Source organism: Saccostrea cucullata, unplaced genomic scaffold (genome assembly GCF_032062105.1).
Source record: "Saccostrea cucullata isolate Sc308-1 unplaced genomic scaffold, CSIRO_AGI_Scuc_v1 ctg135, whole genome shotgun sequence".
NCBI classification, from domain to species: domain Eukaryota; kingdom Metazoa; phylum Mollusca; class Bivalvia; order Ostreida; family Ostreidae; genus Saccostrea; species Saccostrea cuccullata.
This window is the reverse complement of record NW_026933790.1, coordinates 244,285-269,639: the sequence shown is the minus strand read 5'-3', so window position 1 is coordinate 269,639 and position 25,355 is coordinate 244,285. Positions and strand designations below refer to the sequence as shown.

Here is a 25,355-nt window from a genome sequence, read left to right as displayed (position 1 = left end):
AAAATCAGGACAGAACTATAAGAAAGCAAAAACGATCACCAGTTTTGTCAATTTGTGCTTAGTGATTGCAAATCGAACACACCCAGGAAAAAAATGTAAAGCATTTACAACTAGGAGACTTATTGTTCACAGAACAATAAATAAATGCTTATATCATTAAAAATTTTCCATGAAAAAGAAACCAAAACTCTCCTAAAGCATGATAGAAAAAATGAAAATTAAAAAAAAAAGAATGGGGTTGACCTTTGACCTTGTCAAAATATTCAAGGTCAATGTATGTAAAATTTTACCACTTATAGTTTCCAAGTTATAAGGTTTAATAGTAAGTACAAAGAAGTTAAAGGGCAATAACTCATATAAGGGGTCATCAGATTGCTTTTTCACTTATACAATGAAGTTAGAAAGACCCTTAAGACATTAGTGAAGGTTTGGTGTCTGTAGGGTCTACATTTGAATAACAAGGTTTTTCGCACAAGGGGCAATAACTTTTAAAAGGTTTAATCTTAGGGGACAAGAATGAAATCTTTGAAACAGTTTTAAGAGTACATATCACTGATGCATAGACATTAAGTATATGTTGAAAGACAAAAGAGATACAAAAAGAGCTAATTTTCTCATTTTTGGAATGATTACCTTTGACCTTTACATAAATTTTAAGGTCAAAGGTGTGGCAGTTGGTCCCATGTCTCTTGACTTCTTGTTTTGAAAATTTTTAATTATTTGTAAAATTCAAAAAGTTTCAGGGGCAACAACTCACTGAAGGGGTCAATGAATACTTTTTGAATCAATGAAGTGTCTACTAAAGTAGTCGAAGACATTAGTGAAGGTTTCATTTCTCTACTGTTTACGGTTTCGAAGGAGTAGCGATAACAAGCTTTTTTGCGAAAGGGGTAATAACTCCAAAAGGGGTCATAGTTCATATACGCAGGGTCGACTGCGAAAATCTTTTACGGAGTACATTCTTATGAACTTAAAATCTTTTCGATAAATCTTGAAACTCAAAATCACACGGCGGAAAAATAATAAAAAATAACTAGGAGATTATTGTTCAAAGAACAATAAGAGGTCTTTCCAGCTTTTTAAGTGTTTCCGTGTCATTTGGGTTGAAAAAAAGAACAAAAACGCCAATTAAAAAAAAAAAAAAAAAAAAAAAATTAAAAAGTGCTGCCAGCAGGATTCGAACTGTGGACCCTCAGATTGCAAGGCGAACGCTCTATGCACTACGCCACAGGCTCCGATGAAGTTGATTTCCGTAAACTAACAGTGTGGAAAAAAAAGAAGAAATGAAAACACGTGGATTTAAATAAAAATAGAAACGCGTGAAGTTTTAAATAGTACAGAAACACGTGTATTTATTTGTTTGTGATGGAACATAGGGAGGAATAATGAATAGTTCTAAGAAAAACGATTGGTGGATATTGAAAATGGAGATTTCCTGTAAAAAAAAAAAACATTCGAGTTTGTTTATAGTTTGAATAGATTGAGTTAATCATACAGAGCTTAAGATACATTCGAACTTCCGTGTCGGCACTGTGTTTACAATTTGTGAAAATATAGGCGCGTTTGTTTTGACAGATATGGTGAACTCATAGGTTAGATTAAATAATCATCTCTATTTGGATTGAATTAATAGTTATGAGCATAAATTAAACTTGAAACATGCATTTCATGAAGAAAACGGTGTCAGCGAGAGCGTGGAAATTTATTTGATAGGAAAAATTCCTATTTTCGAGATTCATCCGATTAATATTAAATCTAAATAAATTTCAAATAAATTCCACATTCTAAAGAGAGCAAGAATACTTGGTATTAAAATGTCGTATTAGAGCAGGAGAATCAAATGCTATTAACAAAAACTGAAGAAATAGCCAAGGCAAGCTTTATATATATATATATATATATATATTATATATATATATATATATATATATATATATATATATATATATATATATATATATATATATATATATATATATATATATATGTCGATGTATGATATGTACAAAATTTGTTTACGTCACTATTGATTTTTTTTTTTTTTTTTTGAGAAAGAAGGGGGGGGGGTATAAGCATTTGTTTAAGAGAGAGTTGTAAATACCTCCAAGACCTTAAGCTTGATTGTGACCTCTGGGTCAATGGGGTCAAAGGTCAAGGTCATTCATCAAGGTCAAAGGTCAAGGTCATCAAAAAAAAAAAACCCACTTACAGACTTGAGTTTTACACTTGAAGCTGAATCTAGGTAAAGGTTATGAATACATGTATACCTTTTTAACTTTTGAGAAAAGGTCAAGGTCTAAGGTCAAGGTCAAATATCAAGGTCAAAGGTCAAGGTCATTTCAAGGGTTAAAAACCCGTAAATAAGCAATTTTGATACTTATATACCTTGACCTTTGACCTTGACCTAATCTTCAAAAAGGTCAAAAGATTTGATGCAGTTGGACCCATGTCTTTACGACTTGTCGTTAAGAAGTTTTTACTTCTTCGTAAACATCATAAACTTGCAGGGGCAATAACTACTTAAAACGGTTTACGAATTCTTTCACACTAATAGAATGAGAAGTGTACTAAATTAGTCGCAGACATTGTTGAAGGTTTTGTACCTCTACGGTTTACGGTTTCGGAGGAGTAGCGATAACAAGGGTTTACACTGAAAGGGGCACTAACTTTTAGAGGGTTCAGTCTTAGGGGACAAGCATGGAATCTCTGAAATGGGTTTAAGAGTACATACTAAAAATACAAAGATGTTTAGAATTTGGTTAAGAACAAAAGAGCTATAAAAAATGCTTAATTTTACATATTTTGAATGACCTTGACCTTTGACCTTGACCTAGATTTTAAGGTCAAAGGTCATCTTTTGCAGTTGGTCCCATGCCTCTACGCCTTGTCGTTTAAGAAAAGATCTTGATATTCGTAAACGTTAAACATTCAGGGGCAATAATTCAATATAGGAGTTTACTGAATCCTTTCGCAATGTTTGATTGGAGAGTCTACTAAATCAGTCGTAAACATTAATAAAGGTTTGAAATCTCTGCGGTTTATGGTTTTGGAGGAGTAGCGATAACAAGCTTTTATTGCGAAAGGGGTCGTAACTCCGAAAGGGGTCAAGTGATATACGCAGGGTAAAATGTAAAATCTTTTACGGAGTACTTTGCCTGAAAAGCTTTTCTATAAATCTTGAAACTCAAAATCACACGGCGGAAAAATAATAAAAAAGAAAAAAAAAACAAAGCAAATGTTTTTCCAGAGAAAGCTGGAAAGACCTAATAAGAAAAAGGAAAAAAAGAAACAGAAGGAAATCAATAGGTCTTTCCACAGAAAGGTGGAAAGACCTAATAATGGAACTCATTTTTAGGTTTACAAATGCAGGTTATCATGATTGCCGGATGTAATGTTCATATCTTAAAATAGTCATTCAGATTTAATGTTTTCCCACGTTTAGGAATTTGCTATACCAGCAGAATGTTATATGTTAAATACAAGTTCAGTAATTGATGTTGACAGTTTCAGCCACGCCGATTTGTGTAATCATTTAGTTATGTAGTTTAGAATTAAAGCGTCAAAGCGAGCAGACGTGTTTCTGTTATAAGTGTCTAGAACACGGACAGTACATTGGCGACGAGGATAACAACAATGGCAAAGGCATTGCAGTTACCTGCAATTAATCCATTTGATGTTAACGGTGACCAAACAAGTGTCTCACAAAGGTGGGACAGGTGGAAGAAAACCTTTGAATTCTACCTAACAGCATCCGGCATTACGGATAAAGCGCAAAAAAGGGCTTTATTTCTTTCCGCGGGAAGTGAAGTTCAAGAAATATTTGATACCCTTGGGGAGTCGGGAGATGATTTGGACGGTGCCAAAAAGAAATTAGATGAGTACTTCCAACCAAAACGGAACATAGCATTTGAGCGCCATTTGTTCAGGAACGCGGCACAAGGTGAAATAGAAAAAATTGACAGTTTTGTGACTAGGCTGCGCAAACTGGCCGTAACCTGTGAATTTGAAAGCCAGACGACAACATTCGCGATCAAATCGTTGAAAAGTGTAGATCGTCAAAATTAAGAAAAAGACTCCTAAAGGAAAAGGAATTAACTTTAAAAAATGCAATGGACATAGCCCGAGCTGGCGAAATCGTAGACGAGCAAGCAAAGTTAAGGGCTGTGAAACATTTTAAACTCCGATGTTAACACTGTTAGGCCGTCGGTAAATATACGTATCTCAGAAAAGTTCTCACCACGTGTTTTCGGTGCGGGCGGAAGGGCCACATTGCAAGGAACTGTACAATTACTAAGGACAAAACGTGTAATAAGTGCACAAAGGGTCATTTCGCAAAAGTGTGTAAGACCAAATCGGATACCCCGCGCACTAGACCAGGTAAGGACCGCAGTATATGTTCATTTAGTGCAGAGCGAGTCCTCAGATGACGAGTTCGCATTTTTTGTCTACAAAAAAGATACAAATGGCATGATAGACGTTAGCGTGGGCGGAGCTAAGTACAGATGCTAATTGACTCTGGCGCGAGCTGCAATATCGTTAACCACAATGTATGGAGCGCCGTTAGAGCTAACGATGAAACAATGTCCCTATCGAGAAGCACAAAAAGATTGTTTTCTTACGGATCAAAGGAACCTTTACAAATACTACGAACATTTCGGGCTGTCACCAAGCATGGACTGCGTGAAACATATGCAGAGTTTGCTGTCGTTGAGGGCGATTATATTTCCTTGTGGAAAAGACACAGCGGTAGAGCTGAGTTCTACTTTGGTTACCGATGAGCCGGACTTATGCTCCGTTAGAAGCGAACTTGATAGAATTGTTGCCTCAAGAAACTCTGTTTTCAATGGAGTAGGGAAACTGGAAAACTTTCAGCTGAAAATCCATGTCGACAAGACCGTGACCCCTGTAGCACAACCGTTACGACGTTTACCATTTAATGTGAGGAAAAGCGTGCACAAAAAACTCGGAGAGCTAGAGAAAATGGACATAATTGAGAAAGGCCCAACGGCCTGGGTGTCGCCACTTGTCGTTGTGCCTAAGAAAAACGGGGAAATTCGAATCTGTTTATATGAGACGGGTCAACACTGCTGTTCAACGCGAGCGATACCCGATCCCGACTGTGGATGAAATGCTAGAGGATATGAACGGCAGCACAGTGTTCAAAACTTTTTTACGTTGGGGATACCAAATAGAGCTAGACGAGGAATCAAGAGAGATAACCACATTTGTGACACACGAGGGCCTTTACCGCTATAAGCGCCTCATGTTCGGAATTTCCTCAGCATCTGTATCTACCAAAGAGTAATTGGACAAGTCATTCAAGGTATCAAAGGAGTAAGGAATTTGTCTGATGACATTGTAGTCTACGGGACGGATCAGGCGGATCATAACAAGAAACTTACGAAGGTGCTCGACAGACTAGCTAAAAGGGCTTACCCTAAACAGAGAAAAATGCGAATTCGGTCTGTCAAAAATTGTGTTCCTCGGACATGTGATTTCATCAGAGGGGGTTAAACCTGACCAGGAAAAGATCAAAGCAGTATCGGAGACCAGGACGCCGAAAACAGTTCCGAAATAAGGAGCTTCCTGGGGCTAGCAAACTACTGCGGCCGTTTTATACCTAACTTCTCAACGATAGCTGCCCCGTTACGAGAACTTACAAGAAAGAACACGCACTGGAGTTGGACGAAAAGACACCAGGATGCGTTTGACATGCTTAAAAGAGCGCTCGTAAGTGCCGAAGAGAGCTACAATCCAAAAGCCGAGACAAGGATAATCGTGGATGCGAGTCCCGTTGGACTTGGGGCCATTCTACAGAAACAACCGGACGGATTGTTTAAACCAATTGCATATTCAAGTATATAAATGACGTTGAGCAGATACTCGCAGACCGAGCGCGAGGCTTTAGGTGTCGTGTTTGGTTGTGAAAAGTTTCACATGTATATATACGGGCTGGAGTTCGAAATCTGGACGGATCATAAGCCGTTGACTTACATTTTCTCTCCAAAGTCGAAACCACCAGCTTCAGCGATGGATGTTGCGACTTTTTATAAGTATAAGATTGCCTATATACCTGGACCAAAGAATGCTGCTGATGCTCTATCCAGATTGAGTCAGAATCAGGCTTGCCGAATACGTTGCAGACGAGTATGCGCATTTCATTGCATTGCTATATAAGCATCAATTCAAGAAGTTCGTAAAAACTTAAAAAGAACTTTTCGAGATTATGAGGAGGATCAAAACAGGGCATGGGCGTCTGTTTTCGTACCGTGGAAACGGAATTTCAAATGTTACGTGATCGCGCATCTTACTGCCTAAATGCCTAAAAACAAACAATACAGTTGGCCCACGAAGGACACCAGGGTATTGTCCGCACGAAACAAAGATTAAGAGAAAATTATGGTTTTTGCCGAGCGATTTGTAAGAACATGTCAACAATGCCCTCTTGTCGAAAACACTAGGCCCGATATATGATTACCCGACGGGCCATGGCAGGATCTGGCTATAGATCTTATGGGACCGTTTTTCCAATTTTTTAACTAAATCGTTATAGATGCTTTTGATTTTGGAAGTAGCCATTATGAAAAAGATAACCAGTGAGAAGATCATTCTTCAACTTGAGAGTATGTTACATTACCTTACAGTATGCAAAATCAACGGACCACAGTTTGTTCAGAGGAATTTAAAAATTCTTGGTATCAAACACATGCTACACCGTACTGGCCACAAGGAAATGGGGAGGTAGAGAGGCAAAACCGAACACTACTCAAAGCCATTAAAGCTGCAAACGCAGAAGGCAAGGATTGGAAGGAACTACCCAAGTTCTTACCTGCTGCGACCCCACTCTCAACCGGAAGAAGCACTGCAGAGTTATTATACAATCGGAAAATTCATACCAATATAGAGATCAGATTTATCTCGCAAGACTGATAGAGTATTTTAAAATAAGGTATCTTGCCGCGCCGTTGTGAAATTGAGATCGGTGACACTGTTGTACAACGTCAGCCAAAGCGCGACAAGTTAACAACCGAATTCGCGCCTGAGAAGTTCGTCGTGAAGGAGAAATGCAGAAATGCAGCGACTCTCGAGGATGAAAGGATTGGTAGAAACTGCACAGCTATAAAGAAATTTATATCGAACTATAAAAACGAAACGGAATCGTCCTTGACCCAAAATACGCAGACTTGCACTTGGATAAAGACCGTTCTGTCATAGATAAAATTTATCCTTAATATATTAAAAAAAACTATGTGACCACCTGATTTGACTTTTTTTTTTTTGGTTATTTCACTGTAACTTTATTCTCTATTTGTATAAAGATTAGTTATTGGCATTACAGGCTGTCATTTAAGAAATTATATAAAGATTGTTTTTCTGTCTAAGGTGACCAGTTTTAATGTTCAATTTGTGCTTCAGTGTTTTCCCACGTTTAGGAATTTGCTATACACACCAGAATGTTATATGTTAAAAAAGTTCAGTAATTGATGCATTTAGCCATAATTTGTGTAATCATTTTTATGTAGTTTACGTCAAAGCGAGCAGACGTGTTTCTGTTATAAGTGTCTATGACAGTACACCGTTGTCAATTAAACTAATATAAGATATAATAAAAAGATTTTAAAATAAATTGAAATGCAAATGTTTATATCTCTTGAAATGAGGAAAAGCGAGCCAGTAAATCAGTTAAGGACGTTCGATCCTGAGATTTTGAGCGTTTTTTGGTCAGGTTCTTTATTTATAAAATTCTGCATCATTTTTAAGTTCTAACATTAAATCTGAATTCTACAATGCAAATTGAATTATATTCAATGAAAAAAAACCGCGATTAAATTCCATTCAAGTAGAATTAAGCTAGGGACTATATTTTGTGGCGGAAGGTTTTTTAAATGAAAATGATCAGTTTTTCCCTTTTCAACTATAACAGTACTGTTAATTTTGGATTCCTATTTTTCCATGCTGGTTGCACACAAAGCTGTTTTTTGCAGTGAGATGTGTTATGCTAGTTCTGAAATATCTATTAAATTATTTTTTTTGAATTCTTTCAACAAAGTGGGACAAATATAGAAAATATATTCTGAAAATTCGGGGAAAAATTGAGCCAATTTTAACGTAAAATAGACACTTTTTTTAGTAATATCTGAAAATTTACATCATACACCCCCACTTTTGATGTTCTTTTCTAAATATTTAAGATAACCTTGACCTATTTGCTTAAAATCAGAAAAAGTTTAAGACATTAAAATAATTTTCTTACTTATTAAATTTTCAATGCCAGAAAAATCACATTTTATTAGTGCAGAAAGTTCAAAGAATTGATTATGCAATGCAATTTGAAACTTTTTCTTAGTCACAGTTTTAAAGTGTCCGTTTTAAAACAGACTTAGAGTTAATTTTGTTTCATGCTTTAATTGGATAAAAGTATTGGAGGGAAAACGTTGAAGATGTAATTTTTAATTAAGACACAAATTTCAGTGCATAAAGGTCATAATAAATGTACTGTAGCGCCAAAAGAAGCATATTGACCCCCATTTTTTGTTTTGAATTTTAATTAAGCTAGGCATTTAGAAACTAAAAATATACTTGGCAAAAAAAGTTCAAGACTTTAAATATCAGGATCGAACGTCATTAAGTTTCATCCCTCAAAGATGAAAGTGCCGTTCAATGTGTACAATTTTTGGTCATGATTCAAGTTATGAACTTGCTGTATGAACTGTATGTCTTGCACGGGGGGGGGGGGGGGGGGGGGGGGGGGGCAATTTTTCCTAAGAATCCAAAGCAAATGCCAACCTGCAGTCTACCTTTTAAAGAATCTTCGTAAGAAATAATTCCTAGATTTGCCCTTGATGTCTAAACCTGGGATCTTGTAGGATTAATTTCTAGATTGGGTTTCACAGAAACAGAAAAACTGTAACACCAGAGATCTACTTTGTGAAATTTTATCTTCAAGAAAAAGATATCACAGTCAACAGAATATACAAAAATAAATATATCATACTGAACAACCTTCAAAAAACAATATACATCTGTATAAATCTTATAAAAAACATATATATTTATGGAATAAGTGGACGGGATTGATAATACCTGTGTAAAAAAGTGTCACATTGAATTGTCCTCTCTCTTTAATTGGTTTACTTTTTACTAGAACCAAAATAACTGACCATGCTAACCATATACTGAATATTAAAAACAATCCAAAATGATATCAATGTACAAGTGTTTGCAAACTAAAACAATGAAAAGTTTATCTGTAAACATCTCAAAAGTATCTGCAAGAAAATTGATACAATACTTATTCCCAATAAAATGTAAAACGATTGTTTTTATCATTGCAAACTTTCAACAACAAAAAATTCACAGCATTTCTCCCCTCTGTCTGAAAACCAATGCGGAGAGGTAACGTCTTATTGCAGAAAAACGGAAGATACATCATGTTAGGTGTATCATCATACAAAAGGAAAAATGCAAACAAAAAGCATAAATCTGTCATTCCAAAATGCCTATATTGTATATGTATATACAAGTATTCTATTATTATTAAAAAAAAAGAATTGTATCAAAAACTTGGATTTTAAAACTTTTTTAAAAGTAACATTAAGGAAGGACAGTTGATGGGTACAGCCTACACATAATTCAGGGAAATTAGAAATCATAAACATCACTTGGATGAGGTTTCAAGCCATACAACTGAAATGTCACTATTTAATCTGAGTAACTACACATTGATTTCTATTATTTTTTCATTCAAAATATTGCTATAAATTTTCTTAAGCAAAGATGAATTTGTAAGTTCTTCCAAAAGAACTGGGAATAAATCCTAAAAAAAAATGTGAAAAATACTGCAGATAAAGTTTCCAATTGATTTCAATTTTCACTCCATGAAAACATCTATCAAAATTCACATAAACACAGAACACATAATGTCTGTTCATGCATTCATCAGTTTCCATGGCAGCGTGAGATTATGACGGAATTCTGCACCAGGGGAGACTATACTTCTAACGTGATGTCGAATGAATCGTCTTTATTCCTCTTCATAGACTTGGGTTTCGGGATGGAGGGAGGTTCCTGTATTGGGGACCATTTCAGCATTTGATAATCACTGGGACCTCCTCTATCTATCTCCTTTATTTTAGTTTTCTCATGGCGTAACCTGCAGAAAATGAATTAGAATTATAAACTGCTCCATTGAAAAGCTTAGTTCTACTTAGAACTATATTCATAGCAGAGCTAAACAACATTTCAAAAGTAATACTCAAAGAGATAGTTTTGCTATATGAATAAAAAGTTTACAAACAGATTGATTTTACAAAAAGTCTGAATTTATACTTCTAGGACATATAACACAACTGATACAATGTATAACAATGACTATGACAAAACACTGTTGATATAACATAATACACTTGATATAGCAGCACAGAACTGATATAATGTGACACAACTGATACATCATACCTGATATATTGTAATACAGTTGATATTACACAGCTGATATGTCTTTTCTGATACAAGAGGCCCATGGGCCTTATAGGTCTGGACACCTGAATATCATGCAACAACTTTCCAACAATTGAATTGCCTCGTGTTTGAAACCAAAGGCCATGAAATTCACATTTTCGAAAGAGGCACCATTGCTTATCATAACTATACACCTATCTTGCTTAATTTGGTAACTTAATACCCAGAGGTAGATCAGAGTAACAAATAGAAATGCATTTCCACTTTTTAACAGTTGTGCACCCCACCCCACAGGAACCATTGACCCTGGGGCCACACATTTCAAAATTTTGGAAATTTTATCATGAATTACTGGTTGATTACTAACAAAGAGCAGATTTCAAGGCATTAATCTAAATTCAGACTTTAAAGCCCCCCGCCTAGGGTAACCCCTGACCCAAAGGCCCAGAAATTAGCCATTTTGGAAGAGGCACATTTCATCATCATTAATAGATCATTGGTATAATACCCAGGAGTAAAGGAAAAGATTTTCAAAGATTTCATGCATTTTCATTATATAAGCATTATAATCCTGAACTTACTCCAAACCACTGACCCAGAGGCCCTGATATTAACAATAATGGAAGAGGCAGCCTTCTTCATCATAACTATTTACATAGTTCACTGGTTTAATACCCAGGAGCAGAGGAGAAGATTTTTAAAGAATTCATGTATTTTCACAATATAATCAATAGAGCCCCACCCTAATACCAGAACCCCTGACCCTGGGGAAATGAAATTCACAGTTTTGGAAAAGGCAGCCTTATTCAACATAACTACATGTATGTACTTGGTTAGTTTATTTAATGCCCACAAGCAGAGAAGAAGATTTTCAAAGAAATAATGCATTTTCATTATATAATCTATATAGCCCCACCCTTGCACAAGAACCCCTGACCCCAGGGCCATGAATTTCACAATTCTGGTTGAGGACTCAATGCTGATTACAATCATGCAAACAGTTTGACTGCTTGATGTTCAGGAGTAAAGGAGAAGATTTTTAAAGATCGCACTAATTTTAGTGGTTCTGGCCCCACCCCTCAGGCCCCAGGGGGGCAGGGGCCATGAAATTTACAAATTTGGAAGAGGCAGCCTTATTCAACATAGCTATGTATTTGGTTTGTTTATAAAATACCCAAGATCAGAGAAGAAGATTTTCAGAGAAATAATGCATTTTCACTACATAATCTATATAGCCACACCCCAGCACCTAAGAACCCCTGACCCCAGGGACCTGAAATTCACAATTTTGGTTGAGGACTCAATGTTGATTACAATCATGCAAACAGTTTGACTGCTTGATGTTCAGGAGTAAAGAAGAAGATTTTTAAAGATTGCACTAATTTTAGTGATTTTGGCCCCACCCCTCAGGCCCCAGGGGGGGCAGGGACCATGAAATTCACAAATTTTGTTCCCCTTTACCCATAGATGCTTTATGACAAATTTGGTTGAAATTGGTTGAGCGGTTGCAGAGAAGAAGCTGAAAATGTTTAAATGTTAACACACGATGGACGACGCACGACGACGGATGAAAACGGATAGCAATAGGTCACCTGAGTTTACTCAGGTGACCTAATAATGCAATGCAGTGATATGACACAATGGATATTGATATAACATCTGACACAATGTTACACAGTTGATATAACAAAGCACATCTGACAACACAAAGCACAGCTGACAACATAACACCTCTGACATTTACCATTTTCCTTTGTAGGCTTTAGCTTGTTCTTCTGTGAGAGATTCATCCTTCAGGATGCTCTGGAGTTTGTGAAGTTCCTTAGCTATTGTTTCATCATCAATGTAAAATTGTTCTTTCTTAAATGTAAACTGGGGAGTCTTCAAATGCCCCTGTAAACAGAAAATATAAATTGACTATAAACATTTGACGAAAGAAAGTATATAATTCACTAAATAATCTTTTGTGCAACAACCTATGAAGCTGACACCAAGCTTTACTTTGATCATAGGAAATATATTTGCCTACTTATATTTAATCCAAGAATTTTACTATATTGACAAAGATGTCATGAAAATTCCTAAAATGTACAGAATTATTTCCCTTGTATAGTCCTACATTTTCTCCTTCGTGGATAATCTGTTGAGTATTCTTTTTCTCTTCAATCACGGGGTGCGACGGAAGACTCATGGGATCAATTAGCACGTCGTATGGAACCATGGGGTGACGATAAGTCGACGGTTTATAAATATCCCAGGGATCCGGCTGACCAAACGTGCCTAGTCAAAAACAAAAAAATTAGTAAATATTTTAAGTTGTACACAATTGAATTATATAACCTGTTAATTGTTAAAGCTAGAACTCTTACCGATGTAGTCCCCGTCAAAGTTCCACAGTCGTACTGTACAGTCCGTGGAAGCGGTCATCAGAAGTTTGTGTTTCTCCACCAGCTCCATACAAGTTATACTGTCTATATGACCACGCCAACTGTGAATCACTACAAAATTAAATTAACATCAATTCAGGTGACAATTTTTGTGTAAATTATCCCCTAATTTTGAATGCAGATACAAATATATATTTTATAAAGTACAAAATTTTGTCGCATTAAATCATAAAATTAACTGAAATAAAACTTAGATTGTAACTTTTAAGATTGAAAAGAGCGACGTATTAGATGAACTTTGAACAGATGGCCAGCAATATGACACATTACTTACATTCTGGAGGATCCTCCTCGGATGCCATCAGACAATAACCAGAGATGTCAAACAGGAAGAGGAAGCCATAGCTGTCGCCTACGATCAGCATGATTTCATCCTCATTTCCATCCGACGTGTCCGTGATGGCCATCGTGCTGATCATAGCGCCCTTAGTCGTGGACTGTAAAGAAAATTTACTGAGATTTACTCAACAATGAACTAAATTTATAATCAGAGCATCCTTAGTAGTGGAATGTGAAAAAGATTTAAAGAGGAATTACTCAGCTATGAACCAAATCTACACACAATATTTTTTTTAAATTCTTCACTGGAAAGACTTAATACAAACAAGAGATGTTTGTAAAACACTTATGCTCCCTCCCCCAAATAATAGGAATTTTTCTAAGTCCAAGGTACATAACTCTGTCAAAAATTACTCTATGGTACCCAAAATAGTACCTGACCTAGATATTCTTATGATAAATCTGTATATCGAATTTCATTTTAGTATGTGCAATAGTGGTGAAGAAAATGAACAGAAACTTGGTGGACCGACAGACGGCAGCAAAGCAATATGCCCTCTCTTCTTCAAAGGGGGGGCATAACAAATCAGATTAAGACACTTTGAAAATAAAATTACTAAAACTAGAAAACTGACCAGTCAACAAGGGCCCCGCTGAGGGGTAGAAATATAAGAGTGCAGCTCATGGAAGGAGGATTTTACTTGATTACATTTTTAAAAAAAATATATGAAGAATAATATTAAGCAACAACTGTATTTTTAAAATTTCAAGATAAATTCCTGAATGTCCACAAACCTGTAAATAGTAACCTTGTATTTACAAAAAAACAGGGAAAACCTCATGTCTATATAAAAATTCAATTAAATGTGTATTTAAAAAAGATTTAAGCAAAGGTTTTATAAAATGCAAGCTTTCACTGAATGCAAATATCACCTAGGGTTGACCTCAACTTCAAAACAAACATCAGTTGCAGACAAAGGTGTTCATTAATCTTCATGTGACAGATAAAGACAAGCCTCTAAATTTTCTGCAGCAAGCAAGATAAATAATCCCAGGGGATTAATTGTACTACTCTCTTATCCTTTTCTTCTAAATTTACAATAAGAACTTTTTTCAGCAATAACAGACTGGGGTTATTATTTCATTACCTGTTAAAATTAAACAACATTAAGGCAGCAAAAATTTTTATAAAATAAATAAATAATAAAACAAGAGGCCCAGGGGCCACAGCGCTTTACCCCCCCCCCCTCCAGGCGTTCATCATTTGAACAAACTAGAATCTACACTACCTGAGGATGATTCCATACAAATAACACTAATCATAGCTTTGAAGTACTTGAAAAGAAGATTTTAAAATGTTTCCCTATATATATCCCTATGTAAAACTTGGGTGGGCCATTTTGGCCCCACCCTTGCCCGGGGGTCATGATTTGAACAAACTTGAATTTACACTACCTGAGGATGATTCCACATGAATTTCATCTTTCCTGGCCCAGTAGTTCTGGAAAGATGATTTTTAAAGATTTTTCCTATATATTCCTAAAAACTAAAGCCCCAGGGGTCATCATTTGAACAAATTATTTAAATCCACATGATTTCATCTTTCCTGGCCCAGTGGTTCTGGAATTTTTAAAGATTTTTCCTATATATTCCTATGTAAAACTTGGGTCGGCCATTTTGGCCCCACCCCAGCCCCGGGGGTCATGATCTAAAATTGATTTTTCCTATATATTCCTATGTAAAACTTGGGTCAAATTTTTGCCCCACCCCAGCCCCGGGGAAACTTGAACAAACTTGAATCACACTACCTGAGGATGATTCCACATGAGTTTCACCTTTCCTGGCCCAGTGGTTCTGGAGAAGAAGATTTTTAAAGATTTTTCCTATATATTCCTATGTAAAACTTGGGTCGGCCATTTTGGCCCCACCTTTGACCCGGGGGTTATAATTTGAACAAACTTGAATCTACACTACCTGAGGATGATTCCACATAAGTTTCACCTTTCCTGGCCCAGTGGTTCTTGAGAAGAAGATTTTTTAAAAATGCCATTAATTTTTCTCTAATTCATAATTATCTCCCCTTGGAAAAGGGCGTGGCCCTTCATTTGAACAAACTTGATTCCCCTTCACTTAAGGATACTTTGTGCCAAGTTTGGTTAAAATTTGCCCTGTGGTTCTTGAGAAGAAGATGAAAATGTGAAAAGTTTACGATGACGACGACGACAACGACAACGACTACAACGACAACGACAGACAACGGACAAATTTTGATCAGAAAAGCTCACTTGAGTCTACGGCTCAGGTGAGCTAAAAAGTGATTTAAAAAAGTCGGACATTCGGGGGAGTGAACCCGGGTCGCCCGCGTGATAATCCAACGCGCTAACCATTCGACCATTGAAAACACCGCTTCAAATTTTTTAATGCGAATATCTCGAGATTGCCTTTTTTGATTCTAAAAGAAATTACATATTACGCATTCGCAAACAAGTCTCTATTTAGATTAAAAACACCAAAGAAAAATATTGAAAAACAAAAAAAATTGAAAAATTGCATTTTTTAAATATGCTTCCGGCAGAAACCGGAAGTGCTTACGACGCACGAAAAGGCAATTCTGCAAACCAGAAAGTCTTGATCCATCATCTCCAATAAGTCTCCAGTTCATATCCTCAGCCATTTTCGATAAAAAGGGGCGACAAAATTGCACTTTAAAATCAGGAAATCGTCCATAAATTGGCACCGGAACCGAATTTTCCAAATTTTTCTTCGGATGTAACAACTTCATTTAATGACACATATTTTGTGAAAGTTTCATTGAAAACCGCTGAATAGTTTTCGAGAAATCGCGTGCACAAAATTTTGTCTAAAAAAGAATAATAATAAATAAGAAACAGTAGAATCACTATAAGGTCTTCCGTGAAGACGGAAGACCTTAAAAAGGATATCTTAATTTATATCTTGTTTTTAGAATTCAATAAAATCATAACCAAAATAAAGTATGAACATTATTTAAATCCATATTTCAAGGAATGTAGACATCATTCAAAATTGACCTTAACTTCACAACAAACTTCATTTGCAGACAGAGGCAGTATAGTAACTAATCTCAATGTGACAGATAAAGATAATGCTAAGATTTTCTTCAAGTGGAAGGTTAATTAATCCCAAAGGACAAATTGCACAACCTTCAGATTTTATAATGGGAACATTCTCAGGAGTTATCTCTCTTTTCCCATTCATTCTTATGCATAGTTAAGGAATCTACCCCACCACCCCAGCTCCAAACCAGAAGCCACAGAGAACCAAACTTAGCATCAAAATTTGTCTTTCTGCATATTGAACTACCATACCAAATTTGAACTTAATTGGGCAACCATAAAAAAAAGTTATTAGAAAAAAACAGAAAATTTGTGGACGGAAGAATGACAGACAGACAGACAGACAGACGGACAGACAGAGTGATTACTATAGGGCACCCGCAAATCCTTGCGGGGCCCTAATTAAAAGAATATATAAGCTATATAATGCCTCTACTCAAACATGAACATTCTTATAAATTCATATGCATACAAAATCAATTTTCATACACGCTTTTATCCCATATACACTGTACCTTACTTAATAGAGTAGGTTTATGTGTTTGACACAAGCTGAATAACTCACCCCTGGGAACTGTGCCATGAGAGTTCCTCCCTGAAAGACATTCCAGAAGTGGATGTGAGCGCGGGGTCCGCTGGCAATAAGAGAGGCGGAGTCCTTATTGTAGGCCCGACTTTGTATAAACAGCAGCTTATTGATACTCAGATCCCCGTCCACTGTGAAAAGGAAGTTTATAAATAATTTACTCCAGATAAAAAACTGAAGTGATTCAGTCTATACACACCAACATAAAATTAAGGATGGTCAAAAAGGAATTTTTTTATGCAAGAAGAAAAATACACATGAGGACATAAGATTTTTGAAAATATTAATAAAATTCTTTACAGGAAAAAAAAAAAAGCATAAAAATTAATCTTAATCATTTTTTTTCTTGATCATCAATATTCAAAATGATTTTCATAACTTTAACATAATGTAGTTAAAGTAAATATATTCCTTGACAATGAGTTTAATTTGCATTTACATGACTCATCCTTGTAGTTACCGGGTACAGCAAAACTCGTTTAGTACGAACACGGATAAAGCGAATTCACGGATATAGCGAAGTTATCTTAGATCTCCAGCTATATAAATTGAACAAATTCCTTATACGGATATAACGAATTACGGATATAGCGAAGTAATTTTATTGGTCTCCGTGACTTCATTATAACCGAGTTTTACTGTACTTGTTAACACTCAGTAGTTAGATAAGTACTTGCGTGATTGATCCTCATAATTACTGGGTATTTGTTAACATTCAGTAGTTAGATAAGTACTTACGTGATTGATCCTCATAATTACTGGTACTTGTTAATACTCGGTAGTTAGGTAAGTAATTACGTTACTGATCCTTGTGGTTACTTGGTACTTGTTAACACACAGTAGTTAGGTAAGTACTTACGCGATTGATCCTCGTAATTACTAGGTACCGGGGCAGATAAATGACAGAAGATGTGACCAGACACCATGTTCCACACGATGATTTCCCCATCATACCCCGAGGTTGCCAGCAGATTGGGGGGACACTGGGCCACAGATAATATATCCTCCTTATGACCGTCCTTCTACAGAAACAAACCACAGATTTTAACATTCTGATCTAGACTTTGCTTAAATGTTCATAGACTCTACTTAAAGAGTCTTCATATGGATAAAATTTAAATAAAAGATGTTTGTGCCTTCAAATGGCAGCTCTTGGCCAATATTTAATTTTTTTTTTGGACAGTAGGCCAGGCATTGAAAGGTCTGGTTACAAGAAATACACATGAAAAATATGGAAGTCCTACCACCACCCATTCAGAAGTTATGGCCAAGGTTATAGTGTTTCAAAGGAGGTGAAAGTTCAAGGTAAAGGTTCAAACTTTGCCTACCTTCCGGATTAAAAGGCTTGTCACATCAGGGATCGACACTAACTTTAAAACCATACTTGTCAGCAGGGCTAGCCATTTCTTATTTCAACTAGCCCTGTTTATGTATTAGTTGTCCAGCAGCTGAAGGCTGGTGGCCGAGTCGCGAAGCGACGAGGGGGGTAGGTGCGGGAGAGGGTTTCCCCCTCCTGCTGGTGGGGGTAAGGGGGGCCTCCCCCATGAAATTTTGAAAATAGAGACACCAAATCCTGCATTCTGGCTGCATTTTTTGTAAAAATTATATGTCACTCTATGATTGTACCTAAGACATATTTCTATTCGAAAAAGTCCACATTTATAATCATTTAGGGTATTTCGAATCACCATTATACATTTTGACTTACAAAAATAATAATTATGATGATAAAACATATGTTTGAAAATAGATTTAACAATTATCAGGTGCATTGTGTATAAATGTTAATTATTTTTGTTGCTCTGAGTGAGTATTTGTTAAAATTTTCAGTAGTCCTGCAGGGCAAGTTTAAAGGCATGTTTAGTAGCCCGATCTCAATATTCAGTTGTCCCGGGCCAGCGGGCTACCGTTAGTGTCGAACCCTGAACATGAAATACTCATGCCAAATATAAAAGTCCTAGCACTAAACATTCAAAAGATATGGTTAAAGCTTTAGAAAAGTAATGTGAAAGCTATAAGTCAAAATATTGGTACCAAAGAAAGGTTTTGTCACAATAAATGTGAAATATGGAAACCCTAGCACCAAACAATCCAAAGATTTTTGAGGTAAAAAGAGAAAAACAACAGAAGTTCATGTACTTACTAAATCATCGGACCAGTTTGGATTGGGATGTTGTACATGATGGATGTTGACATCAGTGACGGAATCCGAGTAAATGTTGATTCTTTTGTCCCAGCCAACAGATACTACATATCTAAAACAAAGCACACAACAGAAATTAGACATACATATTACTTAACATCATTCACTGGGGAATTGGATTTTGTTAGGATTTGACACCCACCTATTTCTGTTCATCTCTACATATGTGATGTCACAAATCTCATCGTTTTCTTCCTCTGTAAAACGAAACAATCAATAACAAAACATCTCAAATAACATCATCAATCTATTTCTTATTTATGCTGGTGACTTCTGAACTACTGTAAACGTATTATGTTTGGCTGTGTATTCTTTTTAGCGCTTTTGGCGGAAAGGAACTTCCGCTAATTCAAGTACAATGCTAAATGTCTTGTACATATATAAATAAATAAGAACATTGAGAAATGCGCTAAATCAAATCTACGCTAACTTGTTCAAAAATCAATTTCCGCCAAATACTGTAAAACGAGAATATTTGGCGCACTACTAATTTTAGCGCCTTTGGCGCAAGAGCTCCTGAGCGCTAAAATTTATTGTGCGCTAAAGGATTTCTGAATATCATTTTTTGTGTGTGTTCAAAGCTTTGACATAAGTACATGTAAACCGGAAAGCGCGATTACGTAATGTCGAAGGGTCATTGGATTTTATATACACACTAGCACTGCACATGTTTGGAAGACAGAAAACTCTGCCAAATTATAATTTAATTAAACTATTGTTACCCTGGTAGTTGTTACCCGATTGTTATCATTAGCACCTTCAAAGTTTGGCTTCTTGGTGTGTCAATCATCTATCGCCTCGAGGTAAACAATGCAATCAAGCATGGCGATTGAGCTTGCAGACAATACTGATTAGGATTACCGTTTTATCTAAGTAAGTTTCTGTCGATGCATACATTGTTTTAATGTGACTTAAATGAGTAAATACTACATTTCTTTTAATTGAAAATAGATTTTAAAATAAATTTAAACATTATAACACGTCCATGTGATAGCAACACATACCGCGGTAAAGGTAACGAATGCTTACTGAAATACGGGAGTACTAATGTGTTTCCGTGCTTGACTAACCAAAAAGTCAAATACGGGTGTGGATTAAAAAACACCAAAATATCACATTTATATATTTTACTGACAAGTGCAAGCGCTAAAATTTATTTGCGCCAATGCATTCCCACTTGCGTTTGCGCTAAAATACGTGTGCGCCAAATTTTCTCGTTTTACAGTATTGTACACGCTAAATATAATACATTTACAGTATCTTTTATGGAGATGACGAGTCCTCTATGTGAGTACTGTAAATTATCTGTCTGCTCCATTGATCTATAACAATAGTGACTTACCTTTCTTGAGAACTTTCAGGCAGTGCCCATTGTTATAGTTCCAGATTTTGAGGATCCCATCTCTACCACCTGTAATTAACCTGCAAGGAATTTTTTTGCCTGTTTAATACATACAAATAAAAACATTGATTTCCATGTTCATTATAACAATTTCGAAGTTCAATAAACAAATTCATCTGCAACATTGAAGATAATGTGCAACATTGAAGATTGTTTCATGCATGCATTTCTGGGCTAACCTTCTTCCTGTGTTGTCAAAGGTCATACAGGTAATGGCTGAATCTCCGTGGGCATCGCCATACTCAAAGATGGGGGTTCCTGTCTCCAGGTCCCACAGCTTGATTACCTGACAGACAAACATACAGACTAGATCAATGTTCAATAATTCTCAAAAAATATACGTAAAGAGTGCTTCATGAACTTTTATTATGGCAGTAGATTCCTTAATATATGTATATGCAAGAAATTTATTATCACATAATTTTATGAGAAACGATAATTGCACGCAAAGAAAATTATTCCTTTCATTTAAAACTGTCAAAAGTTCATGCATCAATTCATTTTCTTGGAATTTGATGTCATAGAGTCATTTTGCAATATTAATAACTAGCACAAATAAAGATAGAATCTTTTGTAAATATTGTTAAGGTATATGCAATACTTACAGAACTTTCTGAGCATGTGATGACTTGTTTAAAACTAGGATTGTATCGTACACAGGTGACCGGTTCTTTGTGAGTGATTGTAATATCTGCATGCTTTGTTGGTCTAAAAATGAGAATATTGCTTAATTTTCCAGTAAAACTTAACTAAAATAATTAAAACATCAAAACTGCTTAAGAAGTAGCATTTTATGAATACAAATACATATCATTGAAATTAATATGACTCACAGCTTGCCTTATATTCATACAAAGAATGCCACAACATATAATTAGATAAAATTATACCTATCACTTACACTCGCTAAATTAATAAATAAAAAATACATATATTAAATATTCTGACATACATGTACATGTACATATAAAATCATCTTCATGCATAGACTTTGTTAAAATATGCAAGCTCTATTCATACTTCAACTGTATGTCTGTACATTGTACTTCATTCTGTTCCCTCTTTGCTATATTACACATTTAACACCAAAGACTTGCAGAAAAAGACATTAACCGCAAGCTTTAGAAAACATTGACAAAGTTAAAAAACTGCAATAGAAAACAAACAAAAAGAAAGTACAATAAAAACAAAACAAAAAATGGCACACTGCTAACACACAGAGACAGAAAGGGCAGTGCTCCTGTGGCTTGAAGCTTATGGCCATAAATGTGTGTGCTAACACAATCTCAAAGCTACACAACTGGACAGGAGAGAGAAAAAATGGAAGGGGTTAGTGGAGCTTGAAAGAAAAAAGTTTCTATATTAATCTTCAGAAAACTTGTATCAATATCATCTAATATTTATTTGAAGGCTCCATCTCACTGTTGTTAATAATGAGTCTTAGGCACATTAAAAGGAAAGAGTGATGCTAAACAGGGGAGGTAAATCTGTGCATTGGTGGTCTCGGCAGAGTAGCTGGCCTTACCTGCAGAGATTTGCATCCAGTCTTATATAAAACAGATAACATTGTTACTGTCAGAACAAAGTCAAGACACACTAGCTTAAAAGATCTACTCCAATCTACATCATTATTCACATGTTCCCATTCAAACACATTTACTTTTTCTCAGATTAAGTTGACTATATATACATGTAATTCAACCCTCAGTAATTTTGTCAGTAATATTAAACAAAGAATAAATATTATAGTATGTAGTCTGATGATATATTGATTCAGATTATTAATGTATATTTAATAAATAATTGTATATATGAATACATCTTTTAATTGTCAGTGGGTACAATTTAAGAGCACCTTGTTAATACAGTACAGGTCACACTTGATTTGCACATCATTGTAACAGTACTGAAGGGTGTGCATTCTGTAAAGCTTTATACAATATCTCTAAAACAAATTACACTCAGGAAAACAGTCACATATTGACCGGGAAGAAAGACAATAAATTACATGTTGTTAAAAGTCATTTTTATGTCAACCAGGTTTGAGAGACTGTCCTAAACACAGCATCTTCTAGCCACCATTTACCCACAAACAACTCGGGACAAATTCACATACAAATTACTTACTAACCTACGATTTCTGAAATAAGGAACACTCAAATACTTGACTCAGGTAATTATTATTATAACTTAATCATATATATACTAGTAAATACATCAAGATTGATCATTTAAAGTCATATAATTGCATATATTTTAGAAAATAATTACTAGCAGGATAGGGCTGGGCAAATATATCGATATTTCAGTATATTGCAATACAATGACAAAAAAATATCGTATTGCAATACGGTTTTGTAATATTGATATACTGGCAAAATGCTAAGTCTAAAGAATTTATCATTCAATGTAAAAATAAATGTAAGAAAGGTCATTTTTTAGCCAAACAATAAAGCAGAAACTGTTTTATGGGTGTACTTCAGAGCATACATTTAATAAAATCAACAAATTTTTCTTTTCCATCTGCTTATTTATCATAGTTTTGTACATTCTACATGTAAAGTAAAGTTTATATAGTAAGAAAATGCCATTTTAATAATGTTAAAAATATTGCAATATATATCGCATTATACAGTGAAAAAAAATATTGCAATATATCGCACTACGAAATTTTTTGCCAATACCCAGCTCTATAGCAGGATATTATGGTAAAAACTTCATCATATCATATGGTTTATTTAGCACTTCATTATACAAAGAAATTAAAACAAAAAAGGTTGCTTACTTTTGTTTGAGGTTGAGAATGGCCATTTGATCTGTTGCTATGGCCATACTCTTGGCAGCACTGGAATAATGGCAGGCCTGGAGATCGCCGCGGATTTTGTGACCTTTTGGTCGGACAGTCAGTAGACAATTATGATCTAAAATGTCCCACACCTGGCAAACACAGGGAAAAACATAGATATTGAAGCAAGCTAGGAGGTTAAAATTAAAATCGGTAATATGCCTTATATATGCAACTGATCAATCTTTACAAAAAATAATAAACAGTGACTGTCATATCTAAATAAAATAACTTAGCAAATCACAGTGTAAGAAATATCTTTATATAGTTAAACCTTGATTACTGAAAAAACATTATGAGATTGTCTGACCTTGATGCATTTATCTGTTGATAAACTGAACACACGATTCTCATCATTGGCTATAAACAGGTAAAATATTGGAGCATTATGTCCTCGTAGCATGGCAGTGGGTTTACTAAAAAGAAATCATCCCAAGGATAATTATAATAACAGATTAAAATTCAAAATAAAAAAAGAGTAATTCCTTTCTATCAGGTATTGCAACTTCCAATTTAAGTTTGAATGCTGTCACTGGGGCCATCTTACTCTGAGACGTAGGGATTCCACAGACGGACTATTCTATCCATGCCTCCGGTTACGATGATGTTTTTATCTTTAGAAAAGTCAAAACACTTGACTCCCTTGTAAACATAGAACACTTTCTGGTCAGCGTCAAGCCTGAGTTTAGCATTGGTCTTCTTCGCTTTCTCCGTGTAAGAGTTACCTCCCTGATCTACTCTGGTGCTCCCAGTGGTACAACCTTATAGGTAGAAAAAATCTCAAATTCAGGAACCATAACTCTAACCATATGTATACAATTTAGATGAATTTAATCCCTACCTATAACTAATGCTGTTTCCTGATGATTAGAACAGGATATAACTTGGCCTATCTCATGGTAATACTTCAACTGAAACATGTAATATGAAATAAAACATGCTGGAGATTCCAAACTGTATAACCAAAACATTTAATTCATATGAACACACATTTCAAAATTACCATTTTTAATTGAAATATTTCTGAAATTTAGTATTTTAAAATATCATTCACTTTTTTCTCAGACTTAAAAAATAAGGTGTTGATTGCCTTCGTTCCAAATGCAAATTCAAAAATATTTGTATCCGTTGGAAGTGAAATTAACTTAAGATAGAGAAGAAAACATGATAAAGATTAAATTTTCTAAGAGACGGGACTTCTCCTGACCTGTTGTACCCAATCCCCATGGACTTTCCATCGGATAAACTGGATCTTGGATTTTGAGATGGCGTCCGACAGACTGATCTCGGCAATAAATCCTTCCTTACTGGGCAGTTTATTCCAGGTCCTGCACCAATCAAATATTAACATTTCAAAATATAGAACAGTTTGTCATGTTATCCCATTTTTTTAAGCATGCTAGTTTATGGCTACATGCCTGAGACATTCCCCGACAGAGTTTATGACTACGTACCTGAGACATTCCCCGACAGAGTTTATGGCTACATACCTGAGACATTCCCCGACAGAGTTTATGACTAGTACGTACCTGAGACATTCCCCGACAGAGTTTATGGCTACATACCTAGACATTCCCCGAGAGTTTATGGCTACATACCTGTTTATGACTAGTACGTACCATTTCCCCGACAGAGTTTATGACTAGTAAGCATGCTAGTTTATGGCTACATACCTGAGACATTCCCCGACAGAGTTTATGACTAGTATGTTGATACACCCATCACTGTCCCCAAACAAAATCAAACATTCATCTGATCCAGTGGCACTGAAATTTATCAGGAAACTTGTCTGTCAAAATGCATCAATTCATGTCCCCATGTCTTTGGGATTTATTATGTAAATTATAACAGCTGAGTTTGTAGATCTTTTAGAAATTGTTTAAGCACCTGAGTGGTATGGAACTTACCAATAATCGAGTTTTAATGGCACCGTTTCCAGACTACTGATTTGACAATAGGGCTTGTATGAAGAGGAGTCAAAGAACTGGATCTCTCTGTCTCTGTTAATATCATAAGCACAACTCTTTTTATGATACA

The 25,355-nt window shown here is 35.5% G+C and overlaps 1 protein-coding gene across 1 annotated transcript in view; it reads right to left on the bottom strand.

Annotated features, from left to right (window-relative positions):
• LOC134239370 (uncharacterized) overlaps positions 1-25,355 on the bottom strand; it is an 89,048-nt gene that overhangs the window by 52,121 nt on the left and 11,572 nt on the right. Inside the window, exons 6-24 of the mRNA XM_062721549.1 lie at positions 25,226-25,318; positions 24,992-25,084; positions 24,526-24,646; positions 24,160-24,229; positions 23,866-24,079; positions 23,629-23,734; positions 23,259-23,410; positions 21,079-21,181; positions 20,653-20,759; positions 20,414-20,493; positions 19,214-19,268; positions 19,012-19,123; positions 17,728-17,890; positions 16,848-16,999; positions 13,183-13,345; positions 12,831-12,959; positions 12,581-12,741; positions 12,206-12,354; positions 10,104-10,153 (exon numbers count right to left, since the gene is read on the bottom strand). Coding sequence (XP_062577533.1) covers positions 10,104-10,153; positions 12,206-12,354; positions 12,581-12,741; positions 12,831-12,959; positions 13,183-13,345; positions 16,848-16,999; positions 17,728-17,890; positions 19,012-19,123; positions 19,214-19,268; positions 20,414-20,493; positions 20,653-20,759; positions 21,079-21,181; positions 23,259-23,410; positions 23,629-23,734; positions 23,866-24,079; positions 24,160-24,229; positions 24,526-24,646; positions 24,992-25,084; positions 25,226-25,318 — 2,273 coding nt within the window. The remainder of the gene's footprint in view (positions 1-10,103; positions 10,154-12,205; positions 12,355-12,580; positions 12,742-12,830; positions 12,960-13,182; positions 13,346-16,847; positions 17,000-17,727; positions 17,891-19,011; positions 19,124-19,213; positions 19,269-20,413; positions 20,494-20,652; positions 20,760-21,078; positions 21,182-23,258; positions 23,411-23,628; positions 23,735-23,865; positions 24,080-24,159; positions 24,230-24,525; positions 24,647-24,991; positions 25,085-25,225; positions 25,319-25,355) is intronic.